Source organism: Dama dama, chromosome 14, assembly GCF_033118175.1.
Source record: "Dama dama isolate Ldn47 chromosome 14, ASM3311817v1, whole genome shotgun sequence".
In the NCBI taxonomy this organism is placed as follows: Eukaryota; Metazoa; Chordata; class Mammalia; order Artiodactyla; family Cervidae; genus Dama; species Dama dama.
This window is the reverse complement of record NC_083694.1, coordinates 67,495,360-67,520,748: the sequence shown is the minus strand read 5'-3', so window position 1 is coordinate 67,520,748 and position 25,389 is coordinate 67,495,360. Positions and strand designations below refer to the sequence as shown.

At 36.4% G+C, this 25,389-nt stretch overlaps 1 protein-coding gene across 2 annotated transcripts in view; it reads left to right on the top strand.

Annotated features, from left to right (window-relative positions):
- The window catches only part of DTL (denticleless E3 ubiquitin protein ligase homolog), a 48,964-nt gene that overhangs the window by 15,060 nt on the left and 8,515 nt on the right, over nucleotides 1-25,389 (top strand). For both annotated transcript variants that reach the window (XM_061161001.1, XM_061161002.1), the window contains 8 exons: nucleotides 3,754-3,819; nucleotides 5,178-5,290; nucleotides 6,536-6,609; nucleotides 8,683-8,786; nucleotides 9,074-9,178; nucleotides 12,230-12,342; nucleotides 17,986-18,075; nucleotides 20,674-20,809. In XM_061161001.1, coding sequence (XP_061016984.1) covers nucleotides 3,754-3,819; nucleotides 5,178-5,290; nucleotides 6,536-6,609; nucleotides 8,683-8,786; nucleotides 9,074-9,178; nucleotides 12,230-12,342; nucleotides 17,986-18,075; nucleotides 20,674-20,809 — 801 coding nt within the window. The remainder of the gene's footprint in view (nucleotides 1-3,753; nucleotides 3,820-5,177; nucleotides 5,291-6,535; nucleotides 6,610-8,682; nucleotides 8,787-9,073; nucleotides 9,179-12,229; nucleotides 12,343-17,985; nucleotides 18,076-20,673; nucleotides 20,810-25,389) is intronic.

Sequence of the window (25,389 nt, the reverse complement as noted above, 5' to 3'; positions counted from 1 at the left end):
TGGTATCACCCTTTCTTATTTCCTTGTCTCTTCTAAGTTTCTTAAGAGTAATCAAAATTGGGTTAAATGTCTTCATCTCAATTTAGTTCAGTTTGGTTTTGTTTTCCATTCCCAGCTCTCTTCCTGAAATCAGCCTGCTTTCTACTTGGTCAATATTTGGTACATTTGGCCTTTTATTTTAAACCTCATGAAAATTTTTTTCTTCCTTGGAACGTGTGATATCACTGCCTCTGGTTCTCAGTATTTCTGTGTGTTGCATCATAATTACTTTTGTGAACTTTTGCTTCTTTACCTAACTTGAAGTGTTGGCATGGCTCCTTTCAGTCTGTACCTTCTCCCTGGACAGTCTCATCCATTGCAGTTTTGTTTTTTGCTCTACTTACACTGAACCAGATTATATTTCCAACTTTCACTTTTCTGCTAGGACTTGAAGTTCAGCATATCTGAAACTGAACTCATGATTTACCCCAATCTGGGAAGTTTTCTGCCATTTATTTTTTGAAATTTTTTTTTGCCCTGTTTTCTCTCCTAGAACTCCACAATTACTCATGTACTAGACTTTTTGAAATTGTCTCATGAATCCTTGAAGCTTTATTCATCTTTTTCAATTTTCTTAAATGAGGTATAATTAACATACCATAAAATTCACCCATTTAATGTGTATGTTTCAGTGATTTTTAATTTTTTTATAGAGTTCAGTCATCACCACAGTCCAAGTTTAGAACAGTTTCATCAGCCCAAAAAGAAAACAGAACCATTAATAGTACTTTCCATCTTCCCCAGCCTTACACAGCCTACTTTCTTTCTGTCTCTGTAGATTTGCCTATTATGCCTTCATGTAAATGGAACCATACAATACATTGTTGGCTTCTGTCACTTAGCATAATGTTCAATCTTAGTTTTCTCTCTTCCTTGGATGGAATGATTTATGTTGATTTGTCTTCAAGTTCATAGACTTTTTCCTCTGTTCCCTCCATTCTACTCTTAGGCCTATCCATTGAATTTTATCATTTCAGAAGTTGTGGGTGGTGGTTCTAAAATCTCCATTTGTTTTGGTAAGTTCTATTTGTTTCTCTGCTGAGATTTCTCATCATTTTCATTGATTGTCTCTTTATTTCACTTGACGTAGTTATATCTATTTTACAACCAGACCTAATAAATCAATATCTGGGTCGTTTTGAGGTAGACCTCTGTTGATTTCTTTTCTCTTGAGAAGGACTCATTTTCCTGGCTCTTTATATGGCAAGTAATTTAACATTGTACCCTGGGCTTTGGGAATGGTATGTTGGACTCTGGATTCTGTTATGTTGCTCAGAAAAGAGTTGGTGCACGGTTGCACTCATCTCACACACTAGTAAAGTGATGCTTAAAATTCTCCAAGCCAGGCTTCAGCAGTATGTGAACCGTGAACTTCCAGATGCTCAAGCTGGTTTTAGAAAAGGCAGAGGAACCAAAGATCAAATTGCCAACATCTGCTGGATCATCGAAAAAGCAAGAGAGTTCCAGAAAAACATCTATTTCTGCTTTATTGACTATGCCAAAGCCTTGACTGTCTGGATCACAACAGACTGTGGAAAATTCTTTAAGAGATGGGAATACCAGGCCACCTGACCTGCCTCTTGAGAAATCTGTATGCAGGTCAGGAAGCAACAGTTAGAACTGGACATGGAACAACAGACTGGTTCCAAATAGGGAAAGGAGTATGTCAAGGCTGCATATTGTCACCCTGCTTGTTTAATTTATATGCAGAGTATATCATGAGAAATGCTGAACTGGATGAAGCACAAGCTGGATTCGAGATTGCCGAGAGAAATGTCAATAACCTCACATATGCAGATGACACCACCCTTATGGCAGAAAGCGACGAACTACAGAGCCTCTTGATGAAAATGAAAGAGGAGAGTGAAAAAGTTGGCTTAAAGCTCACCATTCAGAAAACTAAGATCATGGCATCTGGTCCCATCACTTCATGGCAAATAGATGGGGAAACAGTGGCTGACTTTTGGGGGCTCCAAAATCACTGCAGATGGTGATTGCAGCCATGAAATTAAAAGACGCTTACTCCGTGGAAGGAAAGTTATGACCAACCTAGACAGCATGTTAAAAAGCAGAGACATTACTTTGTCAACAAAGGTCCATATAGTTAAGGCTATGGTATTTCCAGTGGTCATGTACAGATGTGAGAATTGGACTGTAAAGAGAGCTGAGTGCCGAAGAATTGATGCTTTTGAACTGTGGTGTTGGAGAAGACTCTTGAGAGTCCCTTGGACTGCAAGGAGATCCAACCAGTCCATCCTAAAGGAGATCAGTTCTGAGTGTTCATTGGAAGGACTGATGTTGAAGCTGAAATTTCAATATTTTGGCCACCTGATGTGAAGAGCTGACTCATTGGGAGACCCTGATGCTGGGAAGGATTGAGGGCAGGAGGAGAAGGGGACAACAGAGGATGAGATGGCTGGATGGCATCATCAACTCAATGGACATGGGTTTGGGTGGACTCTGGGAGTTGGTGATGGACAGGGAGGCCTGGGGTGACAAAGAGTCGGACACGACTGGGCAGCTGAATTGATTGATTGATTTCAAACTGCATGGTCAAACCTGTAGGAAAGCAGTTAGTTCAGAAGATCAGATCTCAGTTCAATTCTTACTGCTCATGCGTACACGGTTCAGGAGTCAGCCAGAGACGTGCACTAAGGATAAACACAGTATTAGGGTTTCCCATTCTCTGCCCTCTCCAGGGTTCCCTGCTGCTTCTTACAGCTCGCATTGCCCCACTTTCCTTTTCCTAATTCCTCTAGCTCGAAAGGTGGTCTTTCTATTGGCACTTTAGCTGCCTGGTCCTGATGGTACAACTCTGGCTGCCCTCAAGGTAAAACCACAAAAAACTAGTAACTTACCATAGGCCAGTCACTTGCTTCAGTGGTTGACTTCCTTCCAAAAATTGTGTGTTTTTGTTCAGTGTCTGTAGGGCCCTCAAGTAGTTTTTGTATTTTGACCTGAGCACTTACCAAATTAATCAGTCTACATTAGCTTCCAATTAATGCAGGTGGATTAACTTGATAAGTGCTCACTCATACAGGAAGCATAATTTTTTTGTTTAAAGAGGAAAGCATGACAGGTAAATTGGAGTTCCTCCTGTGTTTCTTCCTCCAATGTCACTGCCCTTTTTCCATCCCCAGAGGCAACTCCTTTCACAAATTTTATATTGATCTAGTTTATAATTTTATACTGAGAATACAGCTTGGAATTTCGGAGTGTGGGCTGCAGATGTATACCACCAAAAATAATCTTTGCAAGTTACTTATCCTCCCTATGCCTTAATTTGCTCATCTGTAAAATGGGGGTAATAATTCTCACTGAGGTGTTTTTTAAAAAGGATCATCTGTTAAAAAAAGAATAGTGTCTAGAACTTAGTAAGGACTCAGTATATTTTGGTTATTGCTTATTTATCATTATTCTTACTACAACTTTAGTATATAATATAGTATTTCATGTGGTTTTAGGAAAACTTACAGAGGTTTTTTCTATCAAGTTTTTGCTCAATGTAAGCATTTTGAGTTCTAATACTTTCGCTTCACAGCTTTGTTTCCTCTTACTTGTGTTGAGCTATATATTTTATCATTTTTAGTCTCCAGTGCCAATTACAGTACCTAGTATATAATAGATACCCTTGGAACCTTACTAATAAATTGAAATACATGTGTCATTGACTGGCTTTGTTAACTTGTTGATAAACTATGTATGTGTCTACAGCTGTCTTCTGTACAGGCGGTAGAGATGGCAACATTATGGTCTGGGATACCAGGTGCAACAAAAAAGGTAATCCAGTTCCACTTTAATTTTGACAAATGTGGTATTGCTCCATAATAATTTTGAATGAAAGAATTGATGATTTCACCTGTTTACCACCAGGGGGCACAGGTTCATAATCCCTAATTCTTCTCTGGTTCTCAGGTTTTTAGTTCTCTCAAGTATTACCCTCCATATTTACCTTATGAACTATAATGCCATTTATCTAAATTATTAATGGAATTGCAATTATTAGTACATGATCTTTCATTTTAATTTTAAAAATTTGAGGACTTTAAAGAATTGGATTAAATTAAATTTAATTATACTCACATTGCCCCCTGATGCCATTAAGCAGAAAGCAGTGATCATATCAGAGAAAGAAATCACAACCCACTCCAGTATTTCGTCTGGGAAAGCCCATGGATAGAGAAACCTGATGGGTTAGAGTACATGGAGTCGCAAAAGAGTCAGATATGCCTTAGCAACTGAACAACAACAAATTATTGTCTCCCTGCTTATATCATTTTTTAAAAAAATTATTTGCACTTTTTTAGAGTTTTTTTTAGACTATTTTAGAGCAGCTTTAGATACACAGCAAAATTGAGCAGAATGTACAGAGTTCTCTGTGTGGATATACCCCCTGTCCTCACAGTCTCTCCCACTGTCAACATCTTGCACCAGAGTTGGACATGCGTTACAACTGGTGAACCTACACTGATACACCATTTTCACCCAGCGTCCATATGTACTTACTTAACATTATGGTTCACTGTTGGTATTATACATGCTGTTAGTTTTGACAAATGTATAACTGGCATGTGTCTGCCATTACAGTATCATACAGAGTAGTTTCTCTGCCCTAAAAATCCTCTGTGCTCCACCAAGTCATCATACCCTCCCTCCTAAACCCTGGCTATCACTGATCTTTTATACCATCTCCATGGTGTTGCCTTTATCAGAAGGTCATATGATTGGAACCCTAGAGTATATATAGCCTTTTCAGATTGCCTTCTCTTACCTAGTAAAATATATTTAAGGTCTGTTCATGACTTGGTAGCTCATTTTCTTTTTTTTAGTATGGAATGATATATCGTTGTCTACTTATACCACACTTTTATTCATACATTCGCCTACTGAAGGACATCTTGGTTGCTTCCAGATTTGGGCAGTTAAGAATAAAGCTGCTATAAATATCCATATGCTTATTTCCTTTTTATATATTATAATCTCACACGAGATTATAGTACAGTGACCCTGCCGGCTTCTAATTTTTTACTAATTTAAAACAATATAATTTTGAGATCTTATATATAAATGTTATAGGCAGCATAGGAATAAATTTCTGAAACCTAAACCAATTATGTTCTGAAAAAAATATTTTTCAGATGGATTTTACAGGCAAGTGAACCAAATCAGTGGAGCTCATAATACCTTAGACAAGCAAACCCCTTCAAAACCTAAGAAGAAACAGAATTCCAAAGGGCTTGCTCCTTCTGTGGTAAGGTTTTATAGCTGTGTACATGTGTGCAGATCTTGACAGCATCATAAGAGTCTCATTTTGGGGAATTTGTTGGGCATAAAATGAGAGTGATTCGGCTAGTGAGTGAAAGCCTTTATTTCCTCTTGATATTAGTAGTTTATTGTTTAATACTCGTTTAGTACCTACAGTACTGATTCTCAAACTCTAGGGTGCAGCGGAGTCACTTGGGAAATATGTTAAAAATTCAGTTTCCTGAAACTCATCCCTAGAGATCTCCATGCATGCACATCATCTACAGTAGAATAACTCATTAGGAGAGGGAGACGTGTGGTTTAAAAAGCATATTAAGTACCACAGAACCATATTCTGTAGGACAAAGGAATCCCTGTTGTTTTCCTAATACAAACTGCAGAACAGATGTGAGTTTTTTATGTTGTTTTAAAAAAAAAAAAAAAATACTTGGCAGAAGATTTCAAAATATTTTGAGAAACATTGGGAAAAATATAAGTACCTGTTTAGCATTTTACAGTCAAAGTTCAAACAGTGCCCAAAATATAGCTTTTTTCTTTAAAAAAAAAAAAATTATCAGTGTTTCTTAATTAATTTTTCCAGTATTCCTGGTCTGTAGGGTCTAAGTTAATATTTTGGGGATGTGTGGTTGCTAAAACATTAGGACTTAAATTACATTGGCCTGAATGGAAACTGACAGGGTTAGTATATAGTCTTTGGAGGCCAGGTGAAGTTAAAATGAGTAACTTTTCAGACGTTTCATCAGATTCTGGGGCCAAGAAAACTTAACATAGATTAGGAGGTAAAACTCCACTAGCTCCTTTAAATTTTTCAGAGCATCTTTTATCTATAATTCTTAAGACACTCCTATATGATAACCTGGAAAGATGTCAGCATTTTATAGATGAAACATGCACAAGTTAAATGAGTTTCCTAAGGATACACAGTAGGAATGATTTTAAATATAGCCAGTAGATTTAGGTACTAAAATATTGTGTTAATCACCAGTTTTTTTTTCTTGAATGCAAGTCAAAGTGTTCATAGTATGATATAAATTGATGTTTTGGTCATTTTCTTGCTAAAATTACTTGTTGATCTGCAGTATATGTTTGACTGGGATTGGAGGGGAAAGATTTAGTCTAGTTCAATTTAGGGGATAAAGACATCATTTTAGTGTCTTGGTCTCTTAATAGTGAAGATTGTTACACCCCAAGTAGGATTTCCTTCTTTTTTTTTTCTTCCTTGTGCTATTAGGATTTCCAGCAGAGTGTTACTGTGGTCCTCTTTCAAGATGAGAACACATTAGTCTCAGCAGGAGCCGTGGATGGGTAAGAAGAGTCTTTATTTCTTGGTTCTTTTGATGAGCTGTCTTTCCTGAACTGTGATGGAGAAGTCATCTAGTCCCATTATAATTTAATGTGTGTGCTTTTAACTTTCAACATAGTACCCAGCTGAGAAGAAGAACTCTAGATCACACTGGAAAATATCTGGTTATTAGGACTCTTGCTCAAATAATTAAATAATTGTCACAGCACATTGTCTAGCATGTAGGAGCAGCATTGGCACCTGCTGCTGCTGCTGTTACAGCGAAGCTTGCAGTAACTTGCTTGTGTGTGCCGCATAATTTAATCAATGGTTTCCCATTGTATATAAAAGATGTTTATATTATACTGTAGTCTATTGTGTGTAAGATAGCATTGTGTCTAAAAAAGTCAATGTACAGATCTTAATTTAAAAGTATTTTATTGCTGGAAAATGCCAAAACAATTACAATAATAACATCAAAGATCACTGATCACAGATCACTATAGCAAAAATAATAATGATGAAAAATTGAAGCATTAGGAGAACTACCAAAATGTGACAGAGACGTGAAATGAGAAGATGCTGGTGGGAAAATGCACTTATAGACTTCCCACAACCTTCAATTTGTGAAAAAATGGAATATCTGCAAAGCACAGTGAAACGAGATATGCCTATATTTTGGGTTTTATCTTCTCTAGTTTCAGTTCAATTCAGTCACTCAGTCGTGTCCGACTCTTTGCAACCCCATGAACCGCAGCACGCCAGGCCTCCCTGTCCATCACGAACTCCCAGAATCCATCCAAGCCCATGTCCATTGAGTCAGTGATGCCATCCAGCCATCTCATCCTCTGTTGTCCCCTTCTCCTCCTGCCCTCAATCTTTCCCAGCATCAGGGTCTTTTCCAATGAGTCAGCTCTTCACATCAGGTTGCCAAATTATTGGAGTTTCAGCTTCAACATCAGTCCTTCCAGTGAACACCCAGGACTGATCTCCTTTAGGATGGACTGGTTGGATCTCCTTGCAGTCCAAGGGACTCTCAAGAGTCTTCTCCAACACCACAGTTCAAAAGCATCAATTCTTCTGCACTCAGCTTTCTTAGTATCCTAAAAGACGGAACCTGATTCTGAGCATGTAGTTGGCATTTCAGGGAGTACTCTAACTAGATTAATGTTAAGGCCTAAGGACTTTCACATACTTTCCATTCATGATTGGTCTAAATTTTTGGCTTCCATATGAGTTTGTGATACTAATTGATTTTTTACTTTGTTGAAATTTAAGTTCATTGAGTATAGGGACTCTTTCTTTTTAAAATATTCTTCTTTGCCCCCTTTTTGCCCATTATATCTCCCAAGATATCCCTTCCTTCAAAAAGTTTAATTTAAAAATATGATGGCTTAATAAACTTAAGATTTCTGTTGTGTTCTCTAAACACTAAAACTCTTCTGTGGACCAAATTCTCAGGCACAAATGAAGGATTATCTAAAGGTTATTAGTTATATTTGTAAATGGCTTTCTTTGTGAAAGCTTTCTTTCCAAGGAATACTGCCCTTTTATAACCAAGCTTGTGTTTTCAAGTTGTCTACAAAGTAGATCTCGAAAATTAGGAAAATTATCCCAATAGTTGAAATGTAAAAATACTCTTATTTCACAGGAAAAGTTGTTTAGACTGGATTTCTTAAAGAGTTAATGTATAGAGATACAACTGTAGGGACACAGTTTTGTACTTAATGATGTCAAAGGTTACATGTGGAATGTTAAAGGCTTAGGAAGTGTTGTTTTTTTTTCCCTGAAAACAATGAAACAATGACTATCGGCACTCAACCTTCGTCTTCCTTTTCCGCTCTCTCGAAGTAAACTCAGGGCAGCCCATCTGTGGGTCAGAACACATCTGTTTCCGTTCTGCTAGATTTGTTAGCCTGACATTGGAGACAAGAGTATGAGATAGTTCAATCTGTTTCCCAATGAAATATCCTCACTGTAGCTGGTTGATGTGCCAGAGGAATTAGATTAAATTCATTTCACATTCAAACGTAGTTGAAACTGATTGGTGTTGGAAAAGGACTACAAAATGACTATTTCTTCACCTTGATTTTTAGCATAATCAAAATATGGGATTTACGTAAGAATTATACTGCTTATCGACAGGAACCCATAGCATCCAAGTCTTTCCTGTACCCAGGTAGCAGCACTCGAAAACTAGGTAAGCCTTTGTATTCTGTAGGACTTTTTTGGATATGTAAGTTTTGTCAAAATTTTAAAATAAATATCAAGCTAGTTTTCAGCAACTGTTATTCTCAGTTGACTTGAGAAACTAGTATGTGAAAGTATCTTTTTGAAGTTAAAAAACTCAGAAGAATAATTTTGGTTTGTAGAAATTTGGGGGAATAAGAATTCTGATGATACTTCTTATGAAATGATCTAAAAAGATCATTTTCACCTCCAGTGCTCTATCATCAGCACTTGGCTAACTCATATTCCTTTTTCCAGGATACTCAAGTCTGATTTTGGATTCTACTGGCTCCACTTTATTTGCTAACTGCACAGATGACAACATCTACATGTTCAATATGACTGGATTAAAGACTTCTCCAGGTAGGATCTTAGTCATTCAGATTCTTTCCTGGAAAATAATATGGATTTTTTTTCATTAATGATAATTTAATGTTGTTTGTTTTTTCTCTACTGAATTTATGAAGACATATAGGGGCTTTGGGGTCTTTGATTAGCTCCAGTGATTCATAGATGTACTAACCTTGTGATGATTTCACAAGTGAACAGAATCCTCCCTGTGGTGGCTTAATTTTAATCACAAGTCTTTCCCGAAATTATGCCCCTTTAGGTATACTTAGGATTATTTCAATATTTGTGGGATAGAGAAGGATGTTCTATTCAGCTTTTGTCCTGTGTGTGGGTTATTTGTTAAAATTAGGGGGCTTAGTTTTAAGCCCTCAAAATAGTTCCTACCTACCTCAGCCTTCTCCTTAATGTTGGACAGAGGCTATTTTATTTCTGGATGTTTTCCCTAATCTCACTGTTTTTTTCCTTTAAGAAAATTATAAGTGGAATATATAATTTATAAGTGGACTATAAAAAGCTTATATATTTTATATTTATATATATTACATATATTTATAAGTGGAATATATAAAGCTAATAAATGACATTTAAAAAAATTAGTTTCTCAAGCATACTCTCAAGAGGGTTAGAGTTACACCGTTTTAAGGACATTATCAATTGTTTAAGCAAGCTACATACTTGTAACCTACCTATTTCTCATGTATAACTGTCAGAAAAAGATTTTGAATTCTATTACCAATCCCTAGAGCTACCCAGTTCCCACTAAAGTAAGATGCATTGATAAAAAAGAAATCTTGAAATAGTGCAGAATTTAGCTGGGTATTTACAGAAGTTTCCTAAGACTGACCCCAAGCCATTATTAGGACTTCAATACCTATGACAGTATCATAAGTGGCATTTTTAATGCCCTGCATTAGGTCTGATGTTGTCTAAACGAGAGTAAGAATGTTTGGAAAAGGAAAGAGGTTTTATAACTTTGCTTACTGTCTCCTTGATTGAAATTAGAACTTGAACAACTCCTGATTTATTTAGTCATATAAAACAAACTCTTCAAAATTTTTCCCTAGAAGATGAAAGCCTAATTATATTACCAGATGTCCAAGAGCTTTTTCTATATCATTTTGTTATGTGTGACACCAAAGGGGGCCTTAAATTTAGTTGTTCTTCTGCCATCAAACAAATATGCCCAAGGCCACTTAACTAATAATTAAGTAACCTTTTCTCTGTGCTCCTGAAATTGTTTGATTGGCTCTCATATATAGATATAGGTTGGCAAATAACATATGTTCCTCAGAAATCGACAGATGTGTGTGTGAGAGAGAAATAGAGATCTAGTAATTGCTTGTCTTTTTCAAAACTTAAGGTCCTGAACTCAGTACTTGATCTTCTATACCTTTAATTCACAGCATTTTATTATACGAAGTGATGTTTATAAGGACTACTCTGAAGCATCTTAATGAAGCATTTTAAGAGCCCAAATTGTCAACAATTAAACTAATTAAAGCCAGTATAGGTTTAGAAGGATTTTTTTCACATGGGTTGAAGCATTTACTATGAATTTTATGTTGGCTTTCTTAGACCAGCAGAGGGCAATAAATACTTAAGAGTTTAGTGGAAAATTTGGTCTATAGTTTTCCATTCATGGCCAAGAGCTGAGACAGATGAACAATTTTAGTTTTGGAATTATATTCAGAATAAAGGATCCTGTTTATTTTGTGAGGATTTATCTGTCATAGTAACTCTATTATACGTGTATCTGAGTTGATTCATGTCTTGCTTAACTTTAATAGTTGCAGTATTTGATGTGACATGCAGTGTATTTGACATGCAGGGTTTTTCTTGAAGAGCTTTAAATACAAACTTTGTTTTTTTAATCTAATTTTTTATTCTACCAAAAGGAAGAGATTTTTGTGAGTACTTATGGAAAGCTGTTAGTTCAGTTCAGTCACTCAGTCGTGTCCTACTCTTTGCGACTCCTTGAACTGCAGCACGCCAGGCCTTCCTGTCCATCACCAACTCCCAGAACTGACCCAGACTCACGTCCATTGAGTCAGTGATGCCATCTAACCATCTCATCCTCTGTTGTCCCCTTCTCCTCCTGCCTTCAATCTTTCCCAACATCAGGGTCTTTTCTAATGAGTCATCTCTTCACATCAGGTGGCTAAAATATTGGAGTTTCAGCTTCAACATCAGTCCTTCCAATAATAATTCTTTTTTCCCCCTCCATTAGAAGATTGCAATGAAGTGTTTTTTCCTTCCTGAATGTATCCTTAAATTTTCCAATGACCGAGATATTTTTTCTTTTATTTCCTGGTAGAGTTCTGATGCCTGAGGCCTCAGGTTTTGGTCTCCTTAGGATGAAATTAACATATCAAGCACAGTATGGTAGACTGGATATTGAGAGGTCTACACTAACCTAGCTGAGGTATCTTACGTATGCACATATAGTTTACCTCATTGGCCACGTCTACTCTTCAGCCTACCTAAAGTCGAGTTTAAAGGTTACCGTGTCTCAGGTAGACTATCCGTAAATCTTAACTCTCCTTTCACTGATTTTTTACCCATTCATACAACAAATGTTTGAAGATTTCCTCTGTTCAAAGCATTATGAAGTCTGAAGTCTAGTGAGGAAAGAAAAAGATATTTGTGAAGTACATCCTTAAGAGATTTGAAGTTTAAGAGGAAGAAAGACCAATGTTTAATGCAATGGAAAAAAAAACCTAGCCTGGGGTGAAAAGAGGGGGTCTAACAAAGACATTTTTACTGAAGGATTAGACACCAACTCTGTTCTTCCTTTAGGAATATTTTTTGTCACTTTCTTCTCTATAGCTAACTCCATACCAAGTATTTGGGCTTAGATCATGAGATTGGGTCTAATATAAAGCCTTCCTAGGATTTCCTTTCTTTTTCTGCCAGTGTCCAGTTCTTTATTTGCTGACTTACTTGACCATCTGCTTCATTAGTCAACACATTAGTAAAACTTATTAGGATATGTATACTATCTGCATTTATTTGAAAACTGGAAATAAAAAGAACCAAGTAATTTGATTTTTTTCCTTCTGGCAGTGGCTGTCTTCAATGGACATCAGAACTCTACCTTTTATGTTAAATCCAGTATTAGTCCAGATGACCAGTTTTTAGTCAGTGGCTCAAGTGATGAAGCTGCCTACATCTGGAAGGTAAGTTACCAAACTTTAGCATTTCTATATCAGATGTGTGGTAAAAATTGCTTTTTGCCTCTTAATACAGCCAAAACTTCACTCTGACTGTGACAATATATCACACTTTCACAGTACGCTTCTCAGAAATTGAAATCCATATCCTCCAGCAGATTTACAGATTATGAGGAAGTTGAGAATTCAGAAGACTGGAAAGACTCTTAAATACTTTGTCCTGCTTCCTGGAAAAACATGCTGTACTGCCTTACTGCCCTGTGTTTTCAGACTCATAAAATTTTGTATTAATTTGGTATAGTAATATAGTACAGTATTTGGATCCTAGAATCCTACACCCCAATCACCCATACAACCTTGCACAAAACACTCATTCAAAAATATTCATGTAATAATTGTATTTTTTACTCCTAAGTGGCTAGTTGTCAAGTTATTAAAATAGATGTGGCTGCTTTGTCAATTTTGTATTTCTTTAATAACATTATTTATTCATTTATTTATTTTACAGATTCCCTGTTTCTGTTACACAAATTTATAGTTTTTTGTTTTTACATTTTAATAGTGGTTCTAAAGCAGCTACTATAGGCTAAGAAATTTAAAGCTATTCATTTGAAGTCAAGCAGAGAAAATTGAAATACAAGTAGCACCTGCTAACCACTGGAAAATGACTCTTGTGGAATAATTAATTATAGAAATGTCTGAGTTCAAAGAAAAAGAGCATTGAGGTGTTTTCCTAGGGCTAGAAATAATGATTGCCCTATAATTTCATAAATGTCATAGACATTGGTGAAATAAATGATCAAAGTTTATTGATTTTAGATTTTAGAATCATAGTGACTGAAACTTCATAGACCTGTAGGTTCAGTATTATTAAATCCCTTTTCAGAAGACAGTTGTATCATCTTTAGTCCTGCCAACTTCCAGGAAGTCATATCTTCAATGCAGGACAGGGATAGATCCTATCAGATATGAGGCATAATTCTTCAGCTTAATTTCAACTAGTCCTGAGGGAGGTACTAAAAAATGATTAAATGTAAAAAAGTAACACTATCTTCTCAGAAGCTTTAGTAACAATAACCTTGATGATCACAGGGTGGAGATATTGTTCTATCCATGATGCTTTTTTGTTGACCTTGCCTCTTTTTCTTCACACACACCTACTGAATTTTAAATGAAAATTTTCTTAGAAAATATATACTTGAGACCCTCATCTTATGATAAGAGTTTTACATAACTACTTGTCTATAAAATTCTTCTTACTTGAGCTTTAAACTTTATGTGACTAGCACTAATGTTTCTGTTTCATAATCTGGTCTTATGCTGCATATTTATTATCTTTTGGTTTTTCCTTCCCTCACTATCTTACCTACATTCCTTTTTCTGCTTTGGTTCCCAACTTAGCTAGAGGATTTTATTCCTACCAAGGTCAGTATCTTTTAAATTTTTTTTCTTAAAAATAAAATTTCAAACATACCAAAAAACATAATAAAGGATTATGCAAAAAGCAATTAGGCACTGATCATATTTCAAAATCAGTTTTGTAATTCTATATGTGGTTGTGTGTGTGTGAGTGTATGTGTATATGTATAGTTTATTGCCAGTACTTTTGGTTGTTCTCTGGCTTTGTTTTGTTTCTGGTTTTTTAATTGCCAATTTCTAAAGTTCCTCTTAGCTCTAGTACAAAGGCTTGCTTTTTTTTTTTTGGTTCCAGGAAATCTGGGTTGAGGGATGCTTCCTCTCCGTAAAGACAAGCAGTAAAGATACTTGGCTGTTCATTAGTAACACATTTTCAAACATCCAGTCAGTGGGTATCACACACATGGGTGACCCTTTCTGAATTCTAGGCTGGGTCACATGTCGGTGCTGAGTGATGTGGTTCAGACATGATGTTCTCCTGCCTGTCCACACATAACTCAGTGTGCAGGTTCTGATATTTGAGATCTTGGCAAACTTACTGCTCCTAAAATTGAATTTGCCTGGTGAGGTGGCTCAATTTCTTTTCCATGGTAAGAAAAGGAGGGTGGGATGTAGTGTGTAATTTAAAACCAGTTGCACACAAGCTGAGTAGTCAGGCCATTAGGTCAGCATTCTCTCAGGTGTAAGAATTTTCCTATGCCAAAAAAGCCCATAGGCACAAGAAAATAGGGTGAAAGAATGGAGTTTTAGATCTCAAGGCAGAAGAGAATGAATGGCCTTCCAGTCCTAACTACTGCCCAGCAAAGAGGAGATGTAATTTAGTTAGGTTTTCTGACACTGAAGCCCAAGAATAAAAATATTTAATATTATGTTTTTTTCTTGTTAAATTTCCTATCCCTTGTCCTACCCTAACCCCTGCCCCCCCTTCCCTGGTTCATTTCTGATAGAGCCACTGAATAGTATTGAAGTGGTTATAAATAAACTGATTTGGCACCGTCATTCTACCGCTGACTGGCGAAACATTGAGCCTGACACTTTAGGAAGTGTAAATGATCTCATGGCAGAAATGAAGATTAGGTTTGGTCACTGACTGAGCAGAGTAAGGAGGTTTTTTGAGGAAAGGTGCTGATCTTTTTTGCCTGTTCAAGCATACAGAATGTTTAATGAGGTCTGTAGGCTAGGGCCAGTTGCTTCTAAAGGTACCTTCATTGTTCTGAGAGTTTTACCTTAGAAATTTCTCCTGCCTTGAGTTAAGCCTTTATTCTATAACAACTAAAATTTGTAAGAGAAGACATTTTTGTGTTTTGACCTTTCCCAGGATGCATAGATGTAAAAGTCTCTTGGACTTAATAGTCTTCTCTTTCTATTTAAAAATAGAGGGAGGTTTTCAAAAGTGAAATCATGTCATTATAATAATACTTTTATTATAATTATTATAATGAATATTATAATGAAGTGACAATAAATAAAAACATATTTGAATAAGAATGAAAGATTTAAGTCACCTGAATTTCATTAGAAGAAATTAATCTTCTTTGGAGTAGTCATCAAATATACTTTACCATACTGGGATAGTCCTCAACTGTGAAAACACTTGTTACTAACATTCATAAAAACTTGTTGGACATAAGCTCTCATTCCAGCCTACAACATGCCCTTTCCTCCACTTTTTCTTTTAAATTGAGATAGAATTTGAATACTGTAAAATTCACCATTGGAGTCATTTTAAAGTGTACAGTTCGGTGATTTTTTTTTTTTTTTGTATAGTCACAGTATTGTGCAACCATCTCATCTCATTCCCAGACATTTTTATCACTCCCGAAAGAAAGCCCATAACCTTTAGGAGTCACTCCATCCCTCCCTTCCCCCAACTTCTGGCAACCGCTAACCTGCATTCTGTCTCTGTAGATCTGCCTATTCTGAACATTTCCTATAAATGGAATTATATATAAACATGATCTTTTATGTCTGGCTTTGCTTTCATAAAATTTATCCATTTTGTTATATCAGTACTTTATTCCTCTTTATGGAGGAATATTCCATTGTATTCCATTGTAGACCTTGTTTGTCTATTTATCAGTTGATGGACATTTAAACTTTTCCACTTTTTGGCTTTTTAAAAAAATTATTTATTTATATAATTGGCTGCATCCGGTCTTAGTTGCAGCATGCAGGATCGTTTGTTGCATCTCACAGACTTCTCTCCAGTGTGGCGTGTGGACTCGGTTGTCCTTCAGCATGTGGGATCTTAGTTTCCCCCCCAGGGAGGAAACTGATGTCCCCTACATTGGAAGGTGGATTCTTAACCACTGGGCCACCAGAGAAGTCCCCACTTTTTTGGCTTTATGAACAGAGCTACTATGAACATTCATGTACAAATTTTTGTTTGAATATGTCTTCAATTCTCCTGGGAGTGTATACCCAAGAGTAGAATTGCTGGGTCGTATGGTAACTAATTCTATGTTTTTAACTTTTTAGGAACCCTCCCCTCGCTTTTAATGCTATGTAAGATACCTGGTTCATGGCAATCATTCAATAAATGCTGACTTTTATTGTTAACTGTTTTTATCCCTGCCTTATTATCAAATTATAAAAAAATTTTCCAGCAGGTCTATCTTTTGGGTTTTTTTTCCCCTCTTAATCCTGTAGATAAATGCAGAAATGTACATACATTCTATTGGTGGGCATTTTTTTTCTTGACATTTATTTTAATCTTCGATATAGACACTCAGGTTCTCCTAGGTATACGTAATGTCTCAGAAACTGAGGAAGGGGTGGTACCATGAGATGATGAGCTAGAAGCAAGAAGCAAGTAAATACATGGAGTAAAATAATATGTTGTTACCCCGGAGGGTCAGAAGGACATAGGATTTCCTCTTTTAATTTGCTATTACCCATCCTTCTTGGGTCTTGGATAAAGAGAAACTTTGTAGGTTGGGACCATTGAGAATTTCTGTGACTGTTGAGATCATTAGAGTCTATCTTGAAAGTCTTTTCTAACATCTGCCACCTTGTGAGAGAATGAGTTCTGTGGGATTGTAGGAGTAGGCAGCCAGTGAGATCCTTTTAGAGCTCAGAGAAAAGCCTCCTTTTTGTTAAACTTTAATTAATCCAGCAAGGCAAATCAGATTCTGCTCTTTATCTTCTTTGGCTTTTTGAATCATTACATATGTGCCGTTTAACCCAGGAGAGGAGTAGTGATAATTGAGTTGGATACCTCATGAATCAGTGTGTCAGATTTCTTCACTACAGTCTGAGGAGTCCATTAAGTTACTTAGTCATTCTTCCAAATATTCTTCTCAGAGTGCTGCCTCCTTCATATGAATGAACAGTGATTAAGAGTCTCAGGTAAATGAGGAGAGAATAATTTCTCCTTTTCAAGTACATTTGCTAATAATAGCTGTGTGAGTCTGGACTCTTTGTGTTGTGCTGATTAATGCCCGTGGCCTCTGACAGGGATTGACAGCTCTTGAATGAGTCAGCCATCAAACGCATATCACTAATAGCATCCAGTGAGGGGGAAAATATCATTCTTAGTCACCTGTGTAGTACTGCACAATGTGACCCTTCTTTTGTACATTAAAATGTGACAATACTTAACTTGAAAATTTAGTTTCTTTAAGCAAATGAACTGAAAATAAGATTTCAGAGAAATTTTTTTTTCGCAAAAAAAATACCAAAGCGCCATGTAGAATATAGTTTTCCCCCTTTAAAATGAAGGAGTACAACGTTCGGCTTTCATAGAAGTCAGTGAGTTCTTTTGGAAGAAAGACGATCCCCTTGTCCAAAGAGATCTGCTACCATTTCTCAAGTACCTTCAGGATTTATTAAGTGCAGTGTTCCTGGAAGTAGCTGACTAGAGAAGATCTAAAATTTAGTCTAGGTTCCACTCGAAGTGTTATACCTAGCCGCTGAAACTCACCCTTTCAGTCTTGAATTTTAATCAAAATACGTATAACTAAGTAGTCCTGATTTGAAATAAGACCTGTCCTGGCATCTTACCTCATACTGTTTACTTATTCTGGCTGTTTTCCTTCTGTTTTTTCAGATTAATTACAGAAATACTTTCATTGCCCATTGGGTCTCTTTTTCTGAACTATAACTAGGCATGTCTAGGGATTTTTGGTAACAACTCTAAAGCTATCTAAGATACAAGTATGGATAAATTTGAAGCCTCTGTCTGGGAGACCTAACACTGCCCTGCTGACCTGTTTGTTTTTGACGGTGTGATAGGTCTCCATGCCCTGGCATCCTCCTACTGTGCTCCTGGGTCATTCTCAAGAGGTCACATCTGTATGCTGGTGTCCATCAGACTTCACAAAGGTTTGTAAGCGAATCTCTGTGTCTGGTTTAAAAGATCACAAATTTGTAGATTTTCCCAATATAGACTTTTATGTTTAAATAAACATTTAAAGATCTAGAGGCCATCCAGGATTTATATCATCATTAATCACACATTCAGTTTTTTTCTACCAAGTGGATTTCTTAGTTCTCTAAAGTCATTCCTTTCCTAAACATAGAATTTAAGTTTTTAACGTTAGTAAAATTTCATCTTAAAATTAAGGTGAAAAGAAAATCTAAAGTGAAGAAAACTAGTATTTCTGACTATGTATGTATTATTAATGTGTATTAAAAGTAATGGCTTGACTGTTCTTCACAGACCAGTTTGGATTCTCACATGCCTGAAAAGTGCTTACTGTGAAGTCTTAAAATGTTTGGCTATCTGTGACTAAACTATGGAAGAAGTAACTCTAAACTGTTATAGACACTCTGAAAAGAAGGAAATATACCGACTTTAAAATAATTTTTTAATAGTGATACTTTAAACAAATTTAAAAACCTGAAAGGCAGAAATCCCAGAAACAATAAATTCCACATATATATAGGGATTTCATATAATAGTGTCCCTGGTTCCACTCACTCTCCCAGCCCCCCACCTTTGGTCTCTGGGTTACTTTGGATTTACCGGAAATGTTCCTTCTGTGGAGAGTTCCATTTCGTCTATTATGTCCTGAAGGTTTGTTGCCTATTGTGCCTATCTGTTTTTCTATCTTCTAGAATCTTCTCATGGTCTGATCTACTCAGGACATCCCTGCTGGCTTTCAAGTACTACTATGAATTTGCTTTTATTTCTGTATCCCTGTATAGCCATTTCTGTGATGAACTCATGATAGACTTTTTTTTTTTAATTATGCTTTAATCACCAATAATTACATCCCAGTGACATTTTCCCTCTTAAGTTTCTGTGTTATTTCCAGTGAAAATATCTGCTTTTAATAAGGAATTTTATATCTTCATAGAACTTCAAGATGAATTTTTTTCAAATTACTCAGTTAATCATGTCATTTTTCTCCATCCATTGTATATTGTCCTTATCTCTATACATAGAAAAGACTCAAAGGAAGTAGCAGGGCTGTTTTCCCATATTCATTTAACAACCGCCTTTTCAAAGGGGTCTTTGAAATAATTTTGTCCCTACCCTAGAATTAGGAATGTAAATTACCCACTTTAAAGAAAAAAGGTTTAGACTTTGAAATTGAAAAAACTTGGATTTAAATTCTAGCTCTGAGCTGGGAGAAAGGAATAGTTAGGCAGTTTGGGAAGGTCATGTGCACACTGCTATATTCAAAATGGATAACCAGCAAGCACCTACTGTATAGGACATGGAACTCTGTTCATTGTTATGTGCCAGCCTGGATGGGAAGGGAGTCTGGGGGAGAATGGATACATGTGTACGTATGGCTGAGTCCCTCACTGTTCACCTGAAACTGTCACAACATTGTTAATCGGCGTTACCCCAATACAAGATAAAAAGTTTAAAGTATGAAAAATAAATGAACTCTAGCTCTGCCACTGAATTGTGGTGACCTTGGGCAAATAACTTTATTCTTGTTTTGTCAATGAGGTTATTTGAGTGTCAGGCTTTTCTATTATGAGAATTAAATAAGATAATATTAATTTTCAGACACTCAGACTTAATAGTTGCTCTGTAAGTAACAACTAGATAATAGACTATAGAACAACTGGGGATCCCAGGCATCTCTTTGAGCAGTTAAATACGTGTCTCTTCTTTTGGCCTCCCAGTAAGGAAAGGAAAAAGCTGCCAGCCCCTTGGGGGCCAAGTCTTAAGAGAACGTGTGTTCATTTTTTCTCTCTCTTTAGTTACTGAAATAGAGAAATTATATAAACAAATGCTAGGGAACAGCTCTGGTACCAGTGGCCATTTGCCACAAGCTCTTCAAGCTGGACTTTCTCTGCCATAAAAGGCTTGGGACCAAGATCAGGAACGGTCAGATATTTTTAAAGGGGCAAAGGTTATTTTTAACTTCTTTCAGGCTAGTGAACTTGTTGTTTTCCCAGATTGCTCCTTTACCTATCTGAAAAAGAATCTTAGGGAATGGTTTCATTCTACTTGTCACAGCATACTAGAGTCATGGGCTAAGTCAGATCTTGGGAGTGATCCCATTACTTGCAATAAGCCAGAACTTGAAGAATTCTGAAGAAAGTCATATAAATTGAATGTCAGTGACATCACACTGATTAATCATGTAAGAGAAAAACGACATCGTAATTATGTATGTTTTGTAGTTATACAGAAGGTGATTATGATTTGCCCAACTTCTTGAAAATAAAATGAAATGAACCTGGTTTTATAGTAGAGCTTTAGGTTAGCTGAGAAATCACTGGTTACAAAAGTCATGCCCGCAGAGTGTATATAAAGAAGAAACGAAAGGATCCACTTCTTTGGAAATCTGGAATGATTTCTGAAAGCAAAGAATGAAAGTATCTGACTTTTAGGTAGCATTTTCTATATCAGAGAGAATAATTCTCTAGTCATGAGCCCTTAAAGACATGTCTACTTTTTACTTTGTTGTGAATCTTTGGTTGAAACTTACTAACTCCCTTTCTGGTTCTCTGTAGATTGCTACTTGCTCTGATGACAATACACTGAAAGTCTGGCGCTTGAATAGAGATTTAGAGGAGAAATCAGGAGGAGATAAACTCTCCATAGTGGGATGGGCCTCTCAGAAGAAGAGAGAGGTGAAAGCCGACCTTGGTAAGGATTCCATGCATTTTTCTAAGTTCTTTTATGTTTTTATTGGTTTAGTTCTGCAGTACAAAATGATGAGCTAGATTTGATCTTATTTTAGTATGTTTTTGAAGGAAAGCACCATCTTACTGACATTTTTTTAAATATATGTTTTCTGAACACTATGTTTATTATCTACACAAGGCACTGGAATACACTGGTAGATTTATTTCTTTAAATATCTGTTGAACATCTACTGTGTGCTAAGCACTGTTCTGATTTGCTGTGGATTCTGCAGTAATCAAAAGAATCAAGAATCAGAAATGAAGCTTACATATTAGTTTGAGTCAGTAAACAAGTTAAATAAAATTTGCTTGTTAGGTAGTAATACGTGGATTAGGGGAAAAGGAAAGAAGGAATGGGAGAATAACAGCATACTGTTAAAAATTTTAAATTAGGTGCCCATAGAAACCTCAATGAAAAGATGGTGCTTGAGTACAGAAAGTGAAGTAGTAAAGTGGTAAGTCATGAGGATATTTTTGAGAATGTTTCTGGTGGACAAAACAGCAAGTGCAAACCCCCTGAAGCAGGAGCAGACTTGGCATGTTTTGTGTTCCTCAAAGAGGCTGATGTAGCTGTAATCCCTGTGGCTAAAGCAGGCAGAAGAGAGGACAGGAAATAGTAGTAGAAAATAAGGTTCTTGTACAGTTTTCGCTTTTATTTTGATAGACAAAAAACTGTTGGAGGGTTTTGAATAGAGAAGTATACAATCTGACTTTTCTTGGTCATTCTAACTTCTGTGTTGAAAACAAATTGTAAGGGGATCAGGGTAAAACTGGAAGTTAATTTAAAAACTTATTGAAGTAACCTAGGAAACAATGGTGGTGACTTGGACCAGAGAGGTAGCGGACAATACAATTTTTAAAAGTCTTCAAATTCCGGATATATTTACATGATGGAGACAACAGAAGGTTCTATGGGATCAGATGTGGGATATGAGGGAGAGTTATCAAGGATAACATCAGAGTTCTTAGTTTGAGAAGCTAGGATGGAGTAACCATTAACCTCTATGGGAATCACTGCAGGAGGAGCAGTTTGAGGGAACAGCTGGATATGTTGTTTGATATGATTTTTAGATATCTAAATGGGGATGTCAAAGAGGTGGTTAGATGTTTGATTCTGCAGTTCAGGGCTAGAGTTGTAAATTTGGGATTTATTATCATATAGGTAAAAGGCAGCTATATATGGAAAAGAGAATAAGTCTCGGGTCTGAGCCTTGGAGCATCCTAATATTTAGAAGTTGGAGAGGTGAATAGCAGGTACAACCAGAGAAGTGAGAGAAAAACAGAATATTGTATAAAGTAAGTAAAGGGAAGAGAGATCAATTTGGTTGAATGTTTTTGGCATGCCAAGTAAGATGAGGGCTGAAAACTGACCTTTGGATTTGGCAGTACTGGGGTTATTTAGCAACCTTGCTGAGAGCAGTTTTTGGTGGCGTGTCAGTGGCCTGGTTAGTGTTGTTCAGGAGGATGGGAAGAGAGGAGGCTTTTTCAAGGAATCTTGCTAGAAAGCAAAGAAGACAGGAAATGGTAGTTAGAGGACGAAGCAATGTTAGTTTGTTTTTAGTGAGAATATAGCATTTTGTTTGTGATTAGAAGGATCCTCTAGCCCAGGAGAAAACTGATGCAGGGAAATTTGCTGGAGCGGTTTTCTTGAGTGAGGGGATGACCTCGAATATATAAGGTGAAGAGTAGGCCTATGTCAGGGGTGTGGATTGTTCATCCACAGTGATCAGAAAGAAATACAGTCACAGTGAAGGTAGATGGATAAGTGGGAGGGTCAGAACTTGTGGAAGTTTTCATTTTCTTAGTGACGTTGGAATCAGGATCATCAACTGGGAATAAGGATTAGAAGAAGAGGTGATAGAGATTTGAGGAGGGAAAAGAAAGTCTGAAATAGTCACATAGAGAATAGAGAGCAAATGGACCAGGGAAATATGATTGTTGAGTGAAGAATCAACATGAGGCTAGCACTCATTCACTGAAAATGAGCAGTCAGTATGGCTGTGTGTCTGCTACACAAGGACAGGCAGGCTGTAGGTGGAAAAGTTGGTTTTAATCAGGGGTGTGGTTTAAATCTGCGAGTATGATGGAGTGAGTGGAGGGCCAAGGGAGTTGAGGATAGATACGCTATCGGAGTTAAACTGGGTAAGGAGAGAAGTGAGGATATAGTAGGGCTGAGGGTAGAAGTGGTAGGATCAATGAACTAAGGGTCCGCGGGGGATGAAGAATTGTTGGCACTTGGAGTGCTAAAGAGAACTGGGAAAATAGGTGGTGGTTGAAATTGAGATAGTGGAGGATTTTAGTAATAATGGAGGTACTGTTAATAATAAGGCCAAGAAATAAGTGAGTGAAAGGACAAGGCTATTATAGAAGAAGAAGGTCAAGAAAATGAGAAACCAGGATATTGAAAAGATCATGAATGTGGGTTTTATAATAACTGTGAACGGACAGGTAGAGTTAAAGAGAGTGACAGGGAATCGAGAACAGAAATCTAAGCACTGAGCCAGCCAAAGGGAATCCAAATGTTATCAATAGATGGTCATAAGCTTGAAATTCAAGCTTAAAACTTATGTCAGCCGTCAAGGCCTAAGGTAATGAGGATTTGAGGGTAAGAATATATGCTCATTTTTCTAATGACTTAATTGTTTAGTCTCTTATAAGATACCTCAAGTGTAACTAAACTCCAGAGGAGTCTTTCAGTCTAAGTCTACTTCAAAAAGTGTTTGATGCGTTTAATTTTGGTTTCTGCTTTCTTTAAAAAAATTTTTTTAAGTGTTGATACTTTAACAAGTCAACTAACTCTACAGGGCTAAATAAGGTAGATAGCATTCTCCAGATATCCTACCATAGTTCCCTTTTCCCAGGGGTCACAACTTCAAATCTTTTAGCTAATTCTTTGATACTTATTCCTATATCTCTAAGTAATATTTGTGTATTTCTGTCTCTTGGGATTTTTTGTTGTTGCTTCAGCATTATCTATTGACATCTTACACTGTGAGATGAGCACTTAGCTGTTTCGTATGTCCCCATGATTACCAAACCTCTGCACACTCAACATTTCCCTAGCTTCCCAACATAGGGTCATGATTTTGGTTAGATTGAGAGTTATTATTATTACTATCATTATATTTTCTATTCAGAATTTAACTATGTGGTAAATAGTTGTTTCTTTTTATTTTCTATACTTTTTTTTTCCCCTTGAGACTTAAAAATGTGTCAAGATATATTCACATGCCACAAATTCACCTGTTGATACAGTCCAGTGTTCTTCAGTATATTCAGAGTTGGGCAGTCATCAACATAATCTAATTCTAGTCTATTTTCAAGACCCAAAATAAGGGTTCCAGTGTCTCCATAACCTTGCCAACACTTGTTATTATTCCTTTTTTTAAATTATAGCCATCTTACTGAGTGTGAAGTGGTATCCCACTGTGGTTTTGATTTGTACTGATATTTTCATGATGGCTTATGATGTTGAATATCTTTTCATGTGCCTATTGGCCATTTGTAAATTTTCTCTGGAAAAGTGCCTATGCAAATAAATCCTTTGCCCACATTTTAATTGGGTTATTTGTCTATTGTTTTTATTGTTGAGTTTTATGTATTCTGGATATAAGCCCCTTGTCTTACATGTAATGATTTATCAATGTTTTCTCTTATTCTGTAAGTTGTTTTTTCTCTTTTTGTAATTTGTGCTTTTGATGTTGTATCTAAGAAATCATTGTCTAATCCAAAGTCACAAAGATCTGTATTTTACATCTGTATTTTCTTGTAGGAGTGTTTTAGTTTTGGGGCTACAGTTGATTTTGCGTTTATTTTTGTGTATGGTATGAGATAGGTAAGGGTCCAAATTCTTTTGCATGTGGATAGCCTACATTCTCAGTATCATTTTTCAAAGAGACTGTTCTTTACCCCATTGAATTTTTTCGGCACTCTTATCAAAAATTAACTGACCATCAATGGTTCATTTCTGGAGTCTCAGTTCCATTCCATTGATCTGTAAGTCTGTCCTTATGCGGTTACCACATTGTCTCGATTACTGTACCTTGTGGTAGGTTTTAAAATCAGAAAGTCTGAGCCCTCCAGTTGTCTTCTTTTAAATTTTAAGATTGTTCGACTATTCTGGGTCTTACATTTCTATACAAACTTTAGGACCAGCTTGTCAATTTCTGTAGAAATAATCAGCTGGAATTCTGTTAGGGATTGCATTGAATCTATAGATCAGTTTTGGGAGTGTTGCCATCTTAACAATGTTTTCTTCTGATTCATGAACATGGGATGTCTTTCTGCTGCCTTGTCTTTAATTTTGCCTCCTAATTTTGAAAAAAATAAAAGAATTATATAAGGAAAATGTCATCAGCCTCCCCAACACTCATACACAATTTTAGTTAACATTTTGACTTATTTTTTAGATTTTTTACCCCTTTATCCATAGAGATTTTCTTATTAACAGAGTCATGTTATGTGTACATTTGGATTTCTTGAAGATTTTTTCACTAAACATGATATTCTAAGCACTTTCCTTTTTATCTTTTTAGCAAAACA